General features: G+C 52.8%; 5 protein-coding genes across 5 annotated transcripts; 2 read left to right on the plus strand and 3 right to left on the minus strand.

Moving 5' to 3' along the window:
* Positions 1 to 840: 840 nt before the first annotated feature.
* On the plus strand, positions 841 to 4,290 carry AYO21_02251 (hypothetical protein; the record flags this gene model as incomplete). Its single annotated transcript, XM_022652231.1, has 5 exons — positions 841 to 1,128; positions 1,185 to 1,825; positions 1,879 to 2,030; positions 2,085 to 2,197; positions 4,144 to 4,290. 5 exons carry the CDS (start codon positions 841 to 843, stop codon positions 4,288 to 4,290), a joined length of 1,341 nt encoding a protein of 446 aa, XP_022515617.1.
* A 440-nt stretch (positions 4,291 to 4,730) lies between these two features.
* On the minus strand, positions 4,731 to 7,795 carry AYO21_02252 (hypothetical protein; the record flags this gene model as incomplete). The annotated part of the gene is made up of 3 exons (XM_022652232.1): positions 4,731 to 6,519; positions 6,583 to 6,727; positions 6,841 to 7,795. The coding sequence occupies 3 exons, from the start codon at positions 7,793 to 7,795 to the stop codon at positions 4,731 to 4,733; spliced, it is 2,889 nt and encodes a 962-aa protein (XP_022515618.1).
* A 1,624-nt stretch (positions 7,796 to 9,419) lies between these two features.
* On the minus strand, positions 9,420 to 10,707 carry AYO21_02253 (hypothetical protein; the record flags this gene model as incomplete). Its single annotated transcript, XM_022652233.1, has 2 exons — positions 9,420 to 10,447; positions 10,506 to 10,707. 2 exons carry the CDS (start codon positions 10,705 to 10,707, stop codon positions 9,420 to 9,422), a joined length of 1,230 nt encoding a protein of 409 aa, XP_022515619.1.
* Positions 10,708 to 12,137: 1,430 nt separating this feature from the next.
* AYO21_02254 (hypothetical protein) lies at positions 12,138 to 13,549 on the minus strand (the record flags this gene model as incomplete). The annotated part of the gene is made up of 4 exons (XM_022652234.1): positions 12,138 to 12,480; positions 12,593 to 12,673; positions 12,720 to 13,057; positions 13,238 to 13,549. 4 exons carry the CDS (start codon positions 13,547 to 13,549, stop codon positions 12,138 to 12,140), a joined length of 1,074 nt encoding a protein of 357 aa, XP_022515620.1.
* Positions 13,550 to 15,556: 2,007 nt separating this feature from the next.
* AYO21_02255 (acetoacetate-CoA ligase) lies at positions 15,557 to 17,647 on the plus strand (the record flags this gene model as incomplete). Its single annotated transcript, XM_022652235.1, has 2 exons — positions 15,557 to 17,174; positions 17,232 to 17,647. 2 exons carry the CDS (start codon positions 15,557 to 15,559, stop codon positions 17,645 to 17,647), a joined length of 2,034 nt encoding a protein of 677 aa, XP_022515621.1.
* Between the last annotated feature and the right edge of the window lie 19 nt (positions 17,648 to 17,666).

A 17,666-nucleotide genomic window follows, 5' to 3' on the forward strand; every position in this document is an offset into this window, starting at 1 on the left:
CAAAATTTAATCAACAATACTATCGACCTCCCCATGAAGAAGCATTCCACGTAGGAATCAACAACAATATAACTTATAATCACACATTTTTTTCCGCAATCGACCATAGGATCAGGAGAACAGGGCTTCCCGTTTGCTCAGCCGTACTTAAGCCTGGTGCCGGCCATTTAGTACCACCGTGGGTGACCAGGTGGGAATCGTGGCTGTCGATTGTTTTTGTTGGGCGGTATCCTTCCAGGTACTTAGGAGTATTTGTGAATGGCATGCAACACGACATTATCATCGACATGGGCAGACACTAATGTCATTTTTCTGGCAGATGTCGGCACCAGGGGCCATCCAGGACGTGGCAAGGTGTACCGAGTACCGAATATAGCCACAAGGGCTACGAATAAGCACTGGGATACTTTAAGCTTACCTATAAGTGCTCGCTAGGCACAGGTCCCAGTGGGGAGCTAGCCGGAACGAACAGGCCTCCCCTGTAAATCGGATGCAGTATCCGCCGAATGAGCGTGGTAGCGAAAGCATCTGTCCGAGCCTCTGAGAGTTTCAATTCATAAACAGCACTTGACAATTTGTTTTAAGAATCACCGACTGCAATGTTTGCGGCTGCGTTGGTGGCTACCTTCTACTGCGCGACATGCTACTGATGTGGCCTAAGTGCAGCAGGTGCGGCCATCTGGAATAGGCAACGCCAACCCAAGCCCTCCACGCGGCGAAGTTTCCTCTTGCTATCGCGAGCCGCGGAGATCACTTTGCGATCGTGTTCTCTCCAACCTAACATGCCCATCCATGCCTGACGTTCCTTCCCAATGAAGTTTTGATTTTCTATCGTTTGGCATGCCATCGCACCCTGCAAAACGAAGAAACTCTTTCCTCTCGCCACAACAAGAACCCTCGGTCAAGAAAGCTGCACTCCTCACTCACCAGTCGTGGGAGGAGGAATTCTTTGATGACACTGATATTCCCAGCGACACATACAGAGCTTGGGTTTCTGATGATGAGGAAACTCCTCTCCGCTTTCAATCTACGTTGAGGTTAATCCGTCCCTTGAATGATCCGCCACTAGGCGCATCGGCCCAAGTATGGCTTGCGGTGTCGGATCTTGGGGCATTTGCCGTCAAACTGGTTGGTAGCCCTTTTCTTCGATGGCAAAGGTGTTCCGTTACCAAACCTCACTCCAGTTTACCCCGTATACCGATGAAGACGCGGCAGCACAAGCAGAACGCCTGCCATACCCGAAGCCCAGCATACAAAAAGTTCTGCATGATTGCCATCCGTTCGTGTTAGAGACGAGGGCTTACGAACGCATCCGCAAGTCCTGTCTGCCTTCTCAGCGATTCTTTTTCCTGCGGTATTATGGAATAGTCGACAGCCCTCTTCTTCCACCTCCATACCAGCGGCGAGCCCGGCCTTGGGTTCGCGAAGGCATTGTGCTGGAGTACTTGACACCTGGGCAACGAAGCGGACGGCTATATGCGGATAATCGTTCCGATCGTGCACGAACGTATCTCGAGTCGCTACAGGCTGAGTTTGTGTGTCTCGACCTCTCAAAAATTGAGAAGAGGTGGTATCTCAGCGTCCTAGGTGATCGAATTCGGATGATAACGGCTTTAAATGGACTTGGAATATCTCATGGCGACGTCAAGCCCGACTGTTTTGGTCTGCCAGATTCGCCACATGATATTGCTCTATACGATCTCGGCCATTCTTACACCTTCACTCCAGACCGTCCCTGTATCACTAATGGCACCCGCCGTCTACGACCGCTAAAGCTCGCGGAGAAAGTCGATTGTCGTAACGCCCAACACACCGTCCTCAAGATGTGAGATCAGTATTCTCCGCTGTATACGAGGCCTAGGGCTAACCTACGAACAGGGTCAAGTCGGATCATTTATTCAATCACTTTAAACGGCTACAAGGGACGACCGAAGAGGATCCACGCAAAGCCCTACGCTTTGCCATTGACCAGAGTTCGCTAGCAACCGATCTCCCACTTATTATCCTTTCCGGTCTTCTCGAGGACGACGGTTTGTATTCTATTGGCCCTCGCAGTACTACATGGACAGACTGATTCGTTATAGGCCCATTTTTCCCCTCTCTTTCTTCAATCCTGCCATTCCTGGAGCCAGCAGCATCCGGGCGACCAGCGACTTGGACAGTGGCCATGGCAAACCAGCTCGACCGCTTTGTCGCGGTATCTTGCTCTGACGTGAAAATCGGCGCCGTTGCATCTATGGCTATTCGTGTCGTATCTCTTGTCTCGTCCACTGGTGTCGTGATTGAGCAGCTTCACCTACTCTGCCCAGAGCAGCCAGCGATGCACACCACTAGGAGGTCTATGATTGCATTACTCCCTAGTGTCTGGCTGCAATCTCTCGATACGAGACGATTTTTCTGGGCCCTATACTGTTCGACTTGGCTTGCAGGGAATGGCAAACCAGTGACATTATTTGATAGACAGCAAGTCCGCACTACGATGGGGAAATGCCATTGACCGACGGTACTCCTGACATTACCTGCTATCTGATCCTGACCACCTGGAAACTAGGACCTAGGATATCAAGCCGCTGTTACCTCCTTGGACTGTTGCAACGGCTTGACTGCAAGACACCATTCCTCACGCGAAGGACCACGACAACGATAATTTCCTGGTCAGCGTGTCCTACCACTCAGCAGTTCGGCATTATTGTCGCAGCCCTCTTGGATGATTGTTCAGGGCCTTTTTCGAGTCTCTTCCTTTTTTCTGGTTTCACCTGATCTTCAGTCTGGAGTTCCTCGTAATGGTGGGACAAGTTGCGACTTTCCCCCGCTAATAGAATCGAGTGAAACACAGCAAGATTGATTGTCTCCTTCGAGCTTCCGTGGTCCCACGCAACTTTGAGTACTTCCAGCGCAGCAACATCTTCGTCTTGTGGCTTTGGTCAGAATGACATTAGGCTGAACGTTTCTGATACATCCGAGTTTGAGGTGCTAATGGACGTATTCGAGGGTCCTCGCTGGTGGCCTTCAGAGACTTTGTGTCTCCGGGGCCTTGTTGCCATATTCTTAGGCATCGGCGGTGAAAGTCTAAGGCGGATCAAGACAACACAGTCGTCCGTCAAAATAAATCCATATCGCGTTTGATAGACGGTACAAGAGTGCTGGATTTGCTCGAAAGGGCGGATTATGTTGACATCATCTAGTAGTTCATGGTTCCCGTTAGCCACTATGCCGATCGCTCTGTCAACATCCCATCCTAGTTTTGTGTCCCCACAGACAAGTGCGTGACAAACTCCAACCGGATGTATGTACTGAAGATCAGTACTACTGGCGCCCCAATCTGGACGAACGATTGGTATGGCAATGATTCGTGAACCACTAGCAAGGAATAATGGCCCGGGTAGAGAGCGCGACACTATACTGATATTCGTGCTCCCGTGAAGTAAAGCCAGGCCTGTGCGCTGAAGACGTGAAGAACATCGACTCGACTTTCGATGCGGACGGAGGAGGCATTTGATGGGATTTGGGATCCCAAAGGGGGTCCCGCGCCCGACGCCTGACTTGTGCACGCCTGCATACCTACTTACTGGATGGGCCATGCTGGTCGAAGGCCGTGGAGGGCCTGGGGTGTTGGTCATGGGTGTGGTGTGTCGTGTGCAGCTGATCATGTTTGTACAACCCCATGGTGCCTTAGCGGTGTCGTGGCATGGACAGACAACTCGAGGGACCCTATGGACAGAGAGTACAAATAACTCGTGCCAGCAGGGATCTCTGGTTGGAATGACAGGGGCCTCTCCCTCTCCATGCAAAATGAAATTGGGACGCACAATTCACCTGTTAGATCGAGGATGCCTTTTGCCTCCTGTTGAGGTCACTCTTATTTCTTACCTCTAGAAATGGAATGACTGGTGGATTGTGTGACTCCTCTAGCAGTCTGATACCAGGAAATGCAAGATGTGACAGATATATTCCAACATTTCCCGGTTCGATAGATGGCAGAGGGAGATACTATACGCGCTCTATATCGAGGTTCCGTCTATCACAGAAAGGCCATCTCGCGCACAAGGCCTGCCTTGACCCAACCTCTCGCAAAATTCCTACCTGTCCACAACAGCACGGCGATCCACCAGACCCTTCCCATGACACGACTACGCCTTCCAGCGCAACCGCGACACCGTTCAGGGCGAAGAACTTGGCTTCGCCGACCGCCATGCTCCAGTCGCCAGCGAGGACACCGCGGACAGAGAAGGCGTGAACGCACGCAGAGCTCAAGAAGGCGCCAATGACCTTTCCGATGTCGGCTGGTGAATCTGGGCCCTTCTTCAAGAGTTGACGCTCCACCCACCCCCCTGGCCGTATTCCGTAGACCAGGAATAGCCTCGCGAAGAGCCTGTGCCAGCCAAAACTCCAGAATTGTCGGACGCTGGTGATTTGCCACGGTCTTGTCGTGTACAGCGGAGGGAAAAAGGCGAGTGGGCTTGGTGCGAGTGGATTGAGCATGATGGCAAAGAGGGAATGGCCGCATGAGAAGGCCGCCATGAGGAACGCTCCCAGTGCAGCCGTCAACAGTAGTTGGAGCCCTATGGATACTGAAGTATTTCGAACACCGGCGTGTAATATAGATCCTGGAAAGTGGCAGAAGGATTCCGGTTACAGATCCGTTGACGCGTCCAAGGGTCCAACTGCTGTTCACTGTGAAAGTCTCGTATTGACTGGCTGGCTGGCTTCGAAGTGGAAGCTAGGTGTAGTCACTCCATCCTCCTCAACAGCGACGATAGACGTTCTCGACAGGCCGACGTAGTGGGATGATCCGCGCCTAGGACCCTCTCGTAGCCTGACACCGCACGTTGATAGAGACCTAGCGCCTGCTGTAAATCTTGCTTAGCATCGAGTAGGTAAGCAAGGTTGTAGACGCTCGTCAATGTGTCAGGATGATCTACCCCCAGCGCCTTCTCCCTTCCCGCCAGTACTCGTCGGTGTATCGCCTCCGCCTCTTCGTACTTCCCTCGAGATTGTAGTACCGACCCTAGATTATTTATACTCGTTAACGTAGAGGGATGATCCACCCCCAGCGCCTTCTCCATTCCTACCAGTGCTCGTCGGTACATCTCCTCCGCCTCCTCGTACTTCCCTCGAGATCGTAGTACTAACGCTAGATTATTTACGCTCGTTAATGTGTCGGGATGATCTACCCCCAGCGCCTTCTCGCTTCCCGCCAGCTCTCGTCGGTATATCTCCTCCGCCTCCTCATACTTCCCTCGATGTCGTAGTACCAACGCCATTAATCCAAGGCTGTCCAGTGTTGCCTCTGCCCCGCTCCCGAGCAGCGCCGCTCGGATCTCGTACGACTGTGATACATGTTCAAATGCAGCTTCATACCGTCCAGACGCCCATAGAAACCACGAAATATGGTACTGGAGCTGTCCGCGATGTTCACTCGTCAGGACAGTTCCACCTTGGTGACGTAGTGCCGCCTGCGCATGAGGGAGGAGCGTCTGACACACCGCCCAGTTACTATACTCTCCACTAGGAAAGCTGGCTGCGAGGACCTGAACGGCTTGCTCCACGCTCGACTCTTTCTCCTTATGCTGCTCCAACCAATACCGCACCGACTCCTGCACCAAAGGGTGCATAGAGATCGTCTCATCCGCCGCCGCCACCACCAACGAGTATCCCGTTATCGTGCCCAATACATGGCGCCAATCTGCTTCTACCGTCTGCGTACGCTGTACCAACGCCAACGGGATAGACTGTCCATCCAAAAAGGCTAGGAATGCGAGGAGCGTGGCAGCGGCGCCGTCACGTTGTCGCATCTGGTCGAAGGATAGTCTCCATGTCCGAAAGACGGAATTGGGAAACCCCCGCTCCCGCCGAGGATCCTGCAATTCGATACTCAACTGCCTCATCCGCTCCGACTCACTGGTCCGGAAGACCCTCAGATAGTCCGCAATCGACATGACGTTCCGATTAATGAATGCCGCCGCTTGCGTGATTGCCAGCGGTACGCGCGCGAGCGATGTCAGGAGCTCCTCCACCGTCTCGTCGGAGGGCCAAGCCGTCGCCGTCGTCATCTTCTGTTCCAGGAGCAACTTCGCTTCGGGTAACGAGAAAGGGCCTACGGCGATGGGTGTTGCGCTCTGTCCGAGGCTATCCGCTACATCCTTGTTCCGTGTCGTGATTAGGATCCGTCTCGAGGGATCTAGAGTCCGAGGTAGGTAATCTATCAACGGCTTTATCGCGGTATCCTCGTCGGGATCTGATTCACCCGAAGGGATGGCACCTAGTAGAAGATTAGCATCGTCGGCATTGTCCACAATCAAAAGCCACGGTCCGTTCCCCTCGTCGATTAACCACCCGGCCACGAGTGCGCACGCATCCATCTTAGGATCCTCACATCCGGGTAAATTCAGTTGCCGCGCCATTTGCTGGCATGCCTGTATAAACCGACTCCTCGTGGCCGCATACATCCAGAATACGTGGCTGCGCGGGTGCTCTTGGTGGTACTGATACGCGTAGGTGATGGCAATTTGCGATTTCCTGATTCGGCGCATTCAGTACACCGAGATTTCTCCCCTGAAGACTGAACCCTACAGCACTTACCCAGTCCCACCCATTCCATGCAGAACCGCTCGCCGATGTTGCGTCAGCTGATCTTTGATAGACGACGAGATGGACTCTCGGGGGATAAAATGGGGGTCGGGCTCGAAGGGCACCGCGAATACTGGTTTGCGAGACGACGGATGCACTGTCACATCGTCAGTTTCTGGCTTTCAGTTTCCGGCTTTCACTCTCCCTTGATCGTATTACAGACCCTTCCCCAAAAATAAATCCTCCTTCCACCGGTATGAAATTACCTACCTGGCTCGTCTGACTGTGCAGAGCTGGGCTCATTCTGGGTCGATGACCGTAACTCCATTTCCCACCGAGTGAGCTCGCCGAGTACCCTCTTGAAACCTGTCTCGTCTGAAGAAGCAAACCGAACCATATTACGATGGTTAGCGTGGATGCCGATCGGGTTATATCCTGCGAACGTGGCCGACTTCTTGGAAACAACCTTCCCCACTACCGGGAACGGTAGCTCCTCAAAGAAGCAGGTCACCTCGAGCCGCCGGTTGCTCTCCCTTAGGTCACGGATCATCGCTAAGAATTCGACTTGGACCGACTCCAGAAGCTGGTCATCCAATTCTAAAATCTTCAGCAACGACTTATTGGTGGACTTGACCATCCCCAGAGCCGACGCCGGAACCCTCGCCCAGTCGGCCATCCGGCTTCCCATATGAGGCGTGCCCATGAATATGATCCCTTTGGTGCACTTAAACATCTCTTTCAAATGGTCCTCAGGGTTATTGCGCGACAGGAGGATCGCCTTTTTGCACACGAGGCCGCCCAGGCTGTGGGCCACGAAGATAAGGGGACGATCGGATGCATTGTGGCGGGCCCGGTCGGCGGTCAGGTCATGGAGGAGGTTGGAAGCGTGATCGAGCAGTCCATTGAACCCCGGGACCGACGTTCTCACTACGTACGCATCATAGCCGTACGTCAGGATACGTGCGGTGGTGAGCTGGGGTGCTAGCAAGGTCTGCGGCCACGGTTGGGACTGTCCCTTGGCCGTCCACGTGGTGTCTCGATTGCCGGTCAGGCCGTGGACGAAGCAGACGTCGACCGTTGCGTCACTACCGTCGTGGAGCACCTTCACTCCGTCAGGGAAGGGGACGGTGGGCGCACGGCTTGGCGACGATGATCTCGAACCTTCGTCCCCAACCGGCTGCGGGGCCCCAGAGCGTTTGAAGAGTTTGTCCTTGAACTTGAGCATGATGGCGCGCTTCGGTCTGGCCTGTTGGCCGTCAAAGAGGGAGCACCCCGTCTGCTTTGACCGATTACGCTCGGCCAGGAACTGGGAGGTGTCGTTCAGATGATCAGGCTGATGGGGTTTCTTTTGCGAGAGGCCGTTATAAGAGCGGTTGCCCTACCAAATACGCGGCTGAAGCTTCAAGCTCCCCAGGCGCCGATCAACCGGCCAATGATCCAGTCGCATCAAATTTAGCCTCGCGTGGCAGAGCATCCACCCCGATGTCCACACAACTCTACGATCTGCGTGGCTGTACGGAGAAAGGCGTTCTTTAGCCACAGACCAAGGCCAATGGCATGGCTAAGGCGTAGAATTGAACCGGCAAGTTCTCCAATCATACAGCATTTCATCGACAATTTAACCACACAATTTGATGGGGGCTTTATCAGCTGCGCCTAGTGCATGTCTGTGCAGATTTGCTCTGGGCCGCCCTTCAACGTGGTGTGGTTAATGATACTGTGCTTCAAAATGCTCTTGTCACATGAATTGGATTGCGGCGGCCACGGTCTAGATATCCATGGATGTAGATGGCTTCAACCAGCTATGTCGCTTCGGACACACGAGGCTCCCTTTGGAGAAGATGGCAAAGGTGAGCCGTGGGTATGCATATGTAGGCGTGTCCGTGGCAGTATCGATGGCGGGAAGTTGCCAACTTGCATACGGCCATGCTAATCTGACCCAACGAATACTGGACGACTTATGCTGCAGGTCAGGCAGAAGTCGGCGGGAAGAGTTTTTCGCTCGTTGCGATCTCTGGCAAGTTGGTGCCGAATGATGGGACGGGGAAATTACCCGACTCTGGTGCGCAGAGGGTGGACAAATAATACTCTCCATGAAAATGATATTACTGCCTCTCGATCCACGAACGCCCTTTCGAAGGCTCGTAGCGGCATATCACAGGACGCAGGACCAATGCGCAACTGCGCAACAGATGGTGTAGAGTGGGAGCGAGAAATGCCAAAGCTCGGAAAAGATGGTGGTGATCTTTGTACGACAGCGGCTTGCGGACGAGCCGCGCTTTGCGAAAGTGGTGAACTGTCGCAAACGCATTGTGGTTCTGGAAGCCCTACGTTCTCGACTGTGGTTCTTGCAAGAAAGATAAGACATGCAGGAGCTTGGGAGACAGTGGTTGACAGGCAAGGCTGCGTTACCCAGGCAACTACTGGTGGCGAGGCCGCCAATTTACGTTCGGCCTTGTCTGGATGGAAACCTGACAAGACACCCCAAGTGTTGAATCACTGCTAAACATATATATGTCTCTATCACAACCAACAAGGTACGTGGAGTCTCGGATACCTAATTCATGCCGCAGGTTCAGACCTGTAGACTATTCCCAATCTATACTGTGATATCGGTTCCCGGACAAGCATTTCTCAACTCCCCAGGAAAGGAGAACGCCTTCATGCGTTGAAAGTAAAAGGTCCACCCAGTCTTTGAGCCACTCATGGTGTGCTGTGGCCAGCGATTATCCCAATGCCTAATTCAATTCGAGACAGCCTGAACAGCGGGAAAGTAAAGACGGGTTGTCTAAACGACGACAATACAGCAACACCTCCGCATATCTGCTCCAATGTCATCCGCCATGCCCTCAGATGTTCTCGTTAAAAGATGGCACACCAAACAGGCACGTAGGATAGACGCCCGAGGCATCGCTCTGCAAAAACCCATCAAAGTCGACGTTGGAGAAGTCCTGGCCCGACGCAGCACACTCCTGCGTATTGTCCGCGATGGCCTTGATCGAGAATCCAAATCGGCTTTGAAGGTCGCCCATGGCCCTCGGATGGTCGATGGTCACGGCGGTAGGCACCGTCCCGCCACCCTCCGGGAGTCCGAATCGGCGACATTGGGAGCCGTCGGCGGACAGCGTGTCCTCGGGGTTGTTTTGACAAACTGCCACGAGATTGTCGACGATCTGTAACATTTGGATCTTGTTCATGGCCTCGGCCAGGAGGAAGGCGCGCAGGTTCTGCGCCATGATGGTCGCGTAGTCGGATTGACTGGGGACAGAGTTGAGCTGCACTCCGCCCAGGAGGATTTGGGCACTGGAATCGTCGGATTGGGCGTCCACGAAGACGGCATTCAGCTGTTCCATGATGGCGGCTTGGACGTTTGGGACGGCATTGTCGAGCAGGCCTTGCAGGATCTGAGGCTGGTCTTGCAAGGTCTGCGCGGCGTCCTCGGCGTCCTGTTGGGCTTTGTCGACCACCTTTCCGGCCAACTTCTTGAATGTTTTCAGCACTGTTCTGATCGTGGCGACTTCGGCACCCGCAGCTGGAATGGGTATGAATGAAAGAGACAGGTCTGCAAGCTTTAACAGGGTAGCTCGCGATATCGGGAGAGGCTCGGGGGAGATGTCGTTGACCATCGCGGCAAGATAGCCCTCTGAGACCAGCTGGTCGTGAGCGTCTTGGATGCCAAAGAACATGTTCCTCAGGTTCTGGTACAAGTTGATCCAAGCCTGGGCGACGAAGCCAATCTGGGGGTTCGAGAAACTGTCGCAGATATCTCCGTTGGCAGGGATCGCGCACGCCCCTGGATTGTTGAAGTCGGTACAAGCAAAGCCGGTGACTTGGTTCCCGCTGAACTGCGCGATGAATTGCTGAGGGAAATTTGCAGCTGCGATTTTCTGTGAGTAGGTCCGCTTGTGAACTACAATATTGATCGATACACTTACACTGCCCAAAGCCGGCGGTGCCAGTCACCAAGGCATCCAGATTGTTGGCATTCCAGTTATCCGGGGTCAGGTCAGCTGCTACACATCCCGTGACGAGTGTGGGAGTGTCGTCCTGTCGGGCACTGAGTGCTCTCGATGAGACTGCGGAGGAGAAGAATGCGAGAAGAAGTGACGCTGATGCGAGAACTGGTGCGGAATACATGACGAGAGCTTGTGTGGTCAGGTGGAATAGAAGAGAGAAGGTAGGCAGGTATACAGGACACGCAACAGAACTCAGTACCCGTTATCGAATTGCTACGGAAAGTAAAGCAGTATACACAGTACCGCGTCGGAGCCTTCTTATATCACCACTCCAGAGTCCAGACACTGTCCTCACCGCTACTGACAACAATGCTATTTCTACGCCTCGTCCTCGTGTCCATGTCAGCCCTACGAAAAGTCTATCGACGGACATGGTACAGCCAGGTGTGCACTCGTCGACCAAACTGCCACCATGAATCGGACTTTCGGAGAAGATAATCATTGGTCACTGATTGACTTCTCCTTCAAGCTGAGGCGAAGCCTGGTGGCTGATGGTGGGTGGAGATGGCGAGCTGCGAACTACTCGTGCGGCAAGGCACGCCCTCCGAAGCCAGTGTGCAATGCTCCATCATCCATCCAACACTATACCCGTCAAAATCCAGCAATTGTCTCATTACAAAGATCACAAAGATCACACACAGACAGGCGCCGCAGGTGCAGGTGGCGGACGATCTGATCCGTGCGACCCACTTGGATCGTTGGATCGGTGGGTCTATTGTGACAATCGTTGGTGTTTCGTGTTTACATGACCTTACATGACCTTATGTAAAAATGCCGCCCAAGCCCAATCCGGACAGCCTTCCTAAACCGGTAAAGGAGAATACCATCTTTCCCTTCGGAATTTTAACTCGTGGTTACTTGTGCGAGTGTAACATCGTCCTCCGGGACACACAAGTCTTATTTGCACTTCCTTTGTCGCTTTTCTCATTCGAACGGCCGCATTCACCGCCTGTGTCATGGTTCAGACAATTACGGGGGTTCAATTCGCCACGCGCGGATACAAGCATCTGCTACTCCGGAGCAGGCGCTCTTCCACGCTCGATGATAGCGGAGATAATACTCATTATTTACCTGTTATTAGACCCTACCATTGCCTTTTGGTGAATCACAAACTCTCATTCGGGGGTGATTAATCGCCAAGTTTCTCTCTCTTCTGACAAAGGCGGTGGGTGGTCGAAGAGGTGAGCGAACTTGAGACCAAACTCTCGAGTGGTACTGAAACACAACATTGGGGGCAGAAGAGGCGTTTTGTTCCACACTGTTGAAAATACAGACACAGTCTGGTCGAGTGTATGTAAATGAGGCTCTTGTTGAGAATGGTATTCATTCGGACAATATTTGGCTTTTTATAACAGGACATCTGAGATTCGACGAAGCGAAACAAGGCACCTTAGGTAGTGTTGACAAAGGCGTGTCTATTAGACTTGGATTAACACTAGGCACTTACTACTCACTATATACCATGGGGCGTCCGTGTCGAAAAATCTCCCTCCCCTTCCCACAAACATCTGTCCCTAAACCATCCTAGCCTGCCTACCTGCCTGACCAAGATCAAGCAAACGAGATGCTGATATCGTCCAGCCCGATCGATTCGTTCTGGTTGTCCATAAAGACGTTGATCAAGACCGGGGAGAGGCCGGTCCCGGCGGTCCAGGTGAACGTGTACGTGAGCTCCTGCCAGTCGGCGGGACCGGTATTGGAAATGGTGAAATCCGTGCTGAAGCCGATGTCGGTTACGATCTGGAGACGGACACTGGAGAAGCCGGCACACTGGGCGGCGCCATTGCAGTCGCCGATGGCCCAGAGCGTGATTGTGTAGTCGATCCCATTGCAGAAGGTTGGAGACTGCGCGATGCGCGCTTCTGTCGGCGACGTGCCCGTGTTGGTTACTTGGCTGGAGAGACAAAAAAAGAACGCAGAGCTTGTTAGCGCAAGATTCACAGCCACCCGAGAGTCTGGGATACAATGGAAGTTAGGAGGACGGAGAGAGAGTAGTGAATACGTACAAGTAGTTATTGCCGGAATGGGGGATGAAGATGCCCGTGCCTAGTTGTTCAACCTCGTCCACTAGCCCGGAAGTGAAGCCACTATAGACCCAGGGTGATATATTTGTATTGCTGGACTCAAATCCACCATTCTGCAGTGTTGGAGTAGGACAATTCGGCGGAGGGGTCGTGGTGGTAGTTGTGGTGGTCGTGGTGGTGGTCGTTGTCGTCGTCGTCGTTGTAGTGGTTGTGGTGGTGATCGAAGTCGTAGTAGGAATGGTGGATGTGGTAGTCGTTGTTGTCGTTGTAGTGGTTGTGCTTGGTGTGGTCGTAGTCGACAAAGTTGTAGGCGTTGTTGTGGGAACGGTTGAAGTTGTTGTCGTGGGTGAGGACGTCGAGACCGAGGACGAAGTAGAGGTTACGCCGGAAGTGGTAGTAGCAGTGCTTGCAGAAGTGGTTGGGGATTTCGTGCTGGTCGTTGTCGGGCTATATAAGCTGCGTCAGTGAATCTGGCAAAACTTCTAAACCTCGCCAGCGGTAATGCCGATTAAGCTCGACATGTCGAAGAAGCAACGACATGCCGAGCTCAACCTGATGCGAGGGAAGTGATGGGAGAACATACGGTGAGGTTGTTGTCGAAGAAATAGCGACAGTGGTAGTGGTTACCGGGATGCTAGGCCAGCTAGGCCAGCTCGGCTGAGGCCATCCTGGTTGCCCTCCGCCCGGAGGCCCAGGCTGCGGGAAACCAGGAGATCCAGGCCAGTCTGGAGGATTACCACCGGGATATCCTGGTCCAGGATACCCAGGACCATCTCCCGGGCCTCCTGGACCGTCTCGGCCGGGGGGACTAGCTGGAGGACCGCCTGGGGGACCGCCTTGTCCGGGGAAGCCAGGAGGACCTCCAAATCTATCAGGCAAGGCGAGAGCTTGGATGCCAAGAGCAAAGAGCGAAAGTGAAAGAACTTTGTAGGTGACCATAATGACGCTTTTCTGGAACGATATTATCGAAGCAGACTGTAACAGAGCGAGCGGAAAAGGTGGGGAATGGGAAGTTCAATGAGTGACACCACCAAGGGAGGAACAGAGCAAGCACAAATCAGGTCAGGAAAAGAGCGTGGGAAGAGAAATAACAGTAGTAGTAGTGGATAGTCGAGGAACGGGATTCAAGTCCGTTATTATATCGCAGTCGTAGTCTGCAACGCGCGCGTGCTCGAAGGATGACGGTTAATCACCACGGCCTGCATCACATATGTGATTACTTACGAGTACGAGTAAAGCGAGCGGCCTTTGTATTCATAGGCGCCTAAAGAGGACTTGTCTTAGCATTTATTGTATCTAGAGCAGGGCCATCAACGCCTCCAGTATGACTTAATTTCGATTCGCCTGGTGTTTGGCAGTCGTCGCTGACCTTCCAAAGAGCGATGCTCCCCGACTTGGACGTTGGGGTGGGTCGTTGTTGGGGACTATTCCTCGTACAGATGTGAGGCTGTTCTGGTGGGGCCGATCTAAGCTTTTCTGGACACTCAATCTCGCATCGCCTCCTTTTTTCTAGTCCCGCATTTGTGATAGATATTAGGATTGCCAAGTTTTGTGGGGAGAAGGTTTTCTCAATCCCTGGATCTTCGTCGACTCATCCAAAGCGTCACAGCTCTCTGCCGTAGTTCAATGCTCTCAGCACGAATACTTCTTTCTTCCTACCCCGCCTTGAATCTTGACACATCTATTGATAAAGTGTAGTATCCTACGTAGCAGATACGTTTCTTTTGTTATGCCATAGCCTGAAAACAGGGTAAACTAGCCAAGGGCTGGGCGCATCCCAAATGGGTTTATTCCTTCTATCGACCTATCTGACAGCCTCCGCGGGCTTCTCTTACACTAGGACCCCTAACATAGACCGCAGCCTCACATATGACTCGCACGAAGGAGGACAACAACGCGCATCCGTCCAAGCGCAAGGCTGAAGTGCGGTGCACGGGGGGATCTCAATAATGCTTCGCCCGAGTAAGCTACGTTGTTGAGAGAAGACATTGCGCATAATCCTCACAGATGAAGATGGAGAGAATCGTGGGTTGAAGTCGCAACCACAAACCACCTGACAACGGCAAGTCGAGAAGTACCTCGTACGGAAACACCCTTCACGTGACCTAGTGACAATTCTTGCGCCAAGACATGTCGAGATCTGTGACTGACAGGGTTGCCAAGGCGATGTAATGACCGTCACGCTAGTCTTCAGCCGAAGGCCTTTGGACCAGCGCCGGTAGGCCCCTGTAAATTACTCGAGGATATACTCGGTAAAGTACAGAATTCACCATGTTCCTCCATTGAGTTACAGATCTGGATGAGCAAATGCACGTGACTGTCTCAGTCAGCGAGGGCCTGATACTCGTACAAGACAGTACAACTCTTCGTATCCTACGTAGTCTGACTACCACCCCAGGCGCCTCCGAGTCATGACAAATTTCTCCGGGACCCTTATCTACAAACAAACAGCCTCGGAATTTAGGACATGAAATACGCGGCGCATGCAGCACGATCCTCGGCTCATTGGGCGCTCTCGGTGCCCGTCCAATTGCTGGTTGTGGGAGTGCTTAACGGTCCCTTTTTCCATCGACCTGGGCAAGACACTGGGAGGAAATTGGTCGAATGTGAAGCTGGGTTGGGACGTCCGAGAACCTAACAAGGCTGGTCGGTAGCCAGAAAATGGTGAGTGCAAAGACATTCACATCACCTTCTGGGTAGGCATAGGTGAAAAGACCGGAAGCTTTCCGAGCCTTCACCTCCAATGGCAACGGCCCAGTTCGGTTAAGAGTTCATCTGAGCTGCGGAGAAATACTACCAGACATCTTGTAGTAGGCCGAAGATCTCCGGTACTACGTGTTTGCTCGTCTGCTTCCGAAGTAACTTTTTAATCGTCCTTTTCCTAAACTTCAATGCCACTCTTCGAGGGTAACTTTCTGGCATAATTGCATGAGAGTCCGTTTTTCAATGGCTTCTTCAAAGATCGAAACTCCAGAGGTCGTCTGGCGGCCCGATAATCCAGAAACAACAGAGCTGGCGAAATACAGGCATCATGTCAACGACAAGTTCAAGACGAAGTTCAGAAATACGAGAGAGCTGCAACGTTGGTCGACCACTAAGCCGCACGACTTCTGGATCGACCTGTATACTTACCTGGACCTGGTCCCTGCCCTGCCCCAGGGGACACGGAAAGCATATGAAGACACAAGTTCGATGAGCAGCATCCCACGATTTTTCCCAGATGTTCGTCTGAACTATAGCGAGAACGTATTTTGCGCCGATCGTCAATCTAACGACATGGCGTTGATTGAGGTCAGAGAGGACCATTTTGTCCAACAGAATGCAGCGCGGTACGTTACATGGCAGACCTTCCGGGAGGACGTCCGAAAGACTGTAAGTGCCCTCAAGCGCAGCGGTGTCGTAGCCGGCGATCGAGTCGGTGCGATAGTTGCAACATCAGGATGTGCTGTCACCCTGTTCTACGCAGCCGCAGCCATGGGGGCTATCTTTACCTCGATCAGCCCCGAGATTGGCGTCGAGGGTTGCGTTTCTAGACTCGACCAGGTCACACCCAAGATACTGTTCGTCGACAGCCACGTCCTGTACAAGGGGAAGGTGTTGTCAACGGCAGAAAAACTCAAGACAATCGTTTCTCGCTTGAAGGAACGACCGGCGGTGTATGTCGTCCCGATCGCGGACTCCCCACCCGACTGGCCGAGTATCGACCAATTCTGGAGTAAAGCGAGTCCTGCCGACGAGTTGAGGTTTGAAAGAGTGCCGTTCAATCATCCCCTGATGATTTGTTACTCTTCGGGTACTACCGGAGCTCCCAAATGTATTGTCCATCAACACGGCCTGATTCTGCAGCACAAGAAAATTTCAGTCGTCCACAACAACCTGTCCTATCGAGACGTCATCTTACAGTACTCCAGCACTTCCTGGGTGGTGTTTTACACAATGTGCAGTCATCTCTCATCAGGGGGGACTCTTCTGGTCTACAATGGCAGCCCATTATACCCTGATGCCAAACAGCTTTTCCGCATATGTGAGAAATATCGGGTCACATATCTGGGAGTCTCTCCGCGCTTATTGCTCGAGGTTGAGCTATCAAACACCATTCCCAAGCTGGAATTTGATCTCTCAAGCCTGAAAACCGTCTACTGTACTGGCGCTCCGTTGTCGGGAGAACAATACCGGTGGTTCTATCGATCCATGCCTCCGAAGGCACAGATATGCAATGTCGCCGGCGGGACAGAGACGGCGACATCTGTTCTGGCACTAGACACGTGCGCGCCAGTGTATGTTGGCGAGATCCAGATTGCGGCCTTGGGGATGGATGTGGACATTCTAGATCCAGACACCGGTGAATCCAAGGCTGCCAGTGGAGAGGCCGGAGAGATGGTGATTAGAAAGCCATTTCCCAGTATGCCCTGTTTCTTCTGGGGTGATGTTGGCGGTAAGATCTACAGGGCCGCCTATTTCGAGCGGTTCCCGCACATTGATTGCTGGGCTGTGCATGACTGGCTGAGTCAAAATCCGCAAACTGGTGGTTACGTTATGCATGGCAGAAGTGATGGCGTTCTGAGTATGTTGTTCTTTTATTGCGTTGTCAGCTGAACCGCTTCTCTAACAGTAATTACAGACCCTTCGGGCATCCGATTTGGAAGTGGCGAGATTTATGCCATCATTGAAGCGCCCCCCTTCACGAACTACATTTCAAACAGTCTCTGCGTGGGCCGACGCAGGCGGAATGATCCAGATGAGCAGGTGTTCTTGTTCTTGGTCATGAAACCAGGTATTCTCCTCGATGAAGCTCTGCGGACGCAGATAAGATCAGCCATCCGGGAAGGTCTATCGCCGCGACACGTTCCTAAATTTGTCCTTGCAGCTCCAGACATCCCAGTCACGGTAAACGGCAAGAAGGTGGAAACGGCTGTCAAGAAGATCTTGAATGGAGAGAAGGTGGTCCCGAGTTCAACGGTGCAGAACCCAGGCAGCTTGTCGTGGTTCGAGAAGTTTCGATTCGTGGAGTCCGAGTCCAGCAGTGCAAAATTGTAGCCCGCATCTATAGATCTAT

Source organism: Fonsecaea monophora, assembly GCF_001642475.1.
Source record: "Fonsecaea monophora strain CBS 269.37 chromosome Unknown Scaff9, whole genome shotgun sequence".
In the NCBI taxonomy this organism is placed as follows: Eukaryota; Fungi; Ascomycota; class Eurotiomycetes; order Chaetothyriales; family Herpotrichiellaceae; genus Fonsecaea; species Fonsecaea monophora.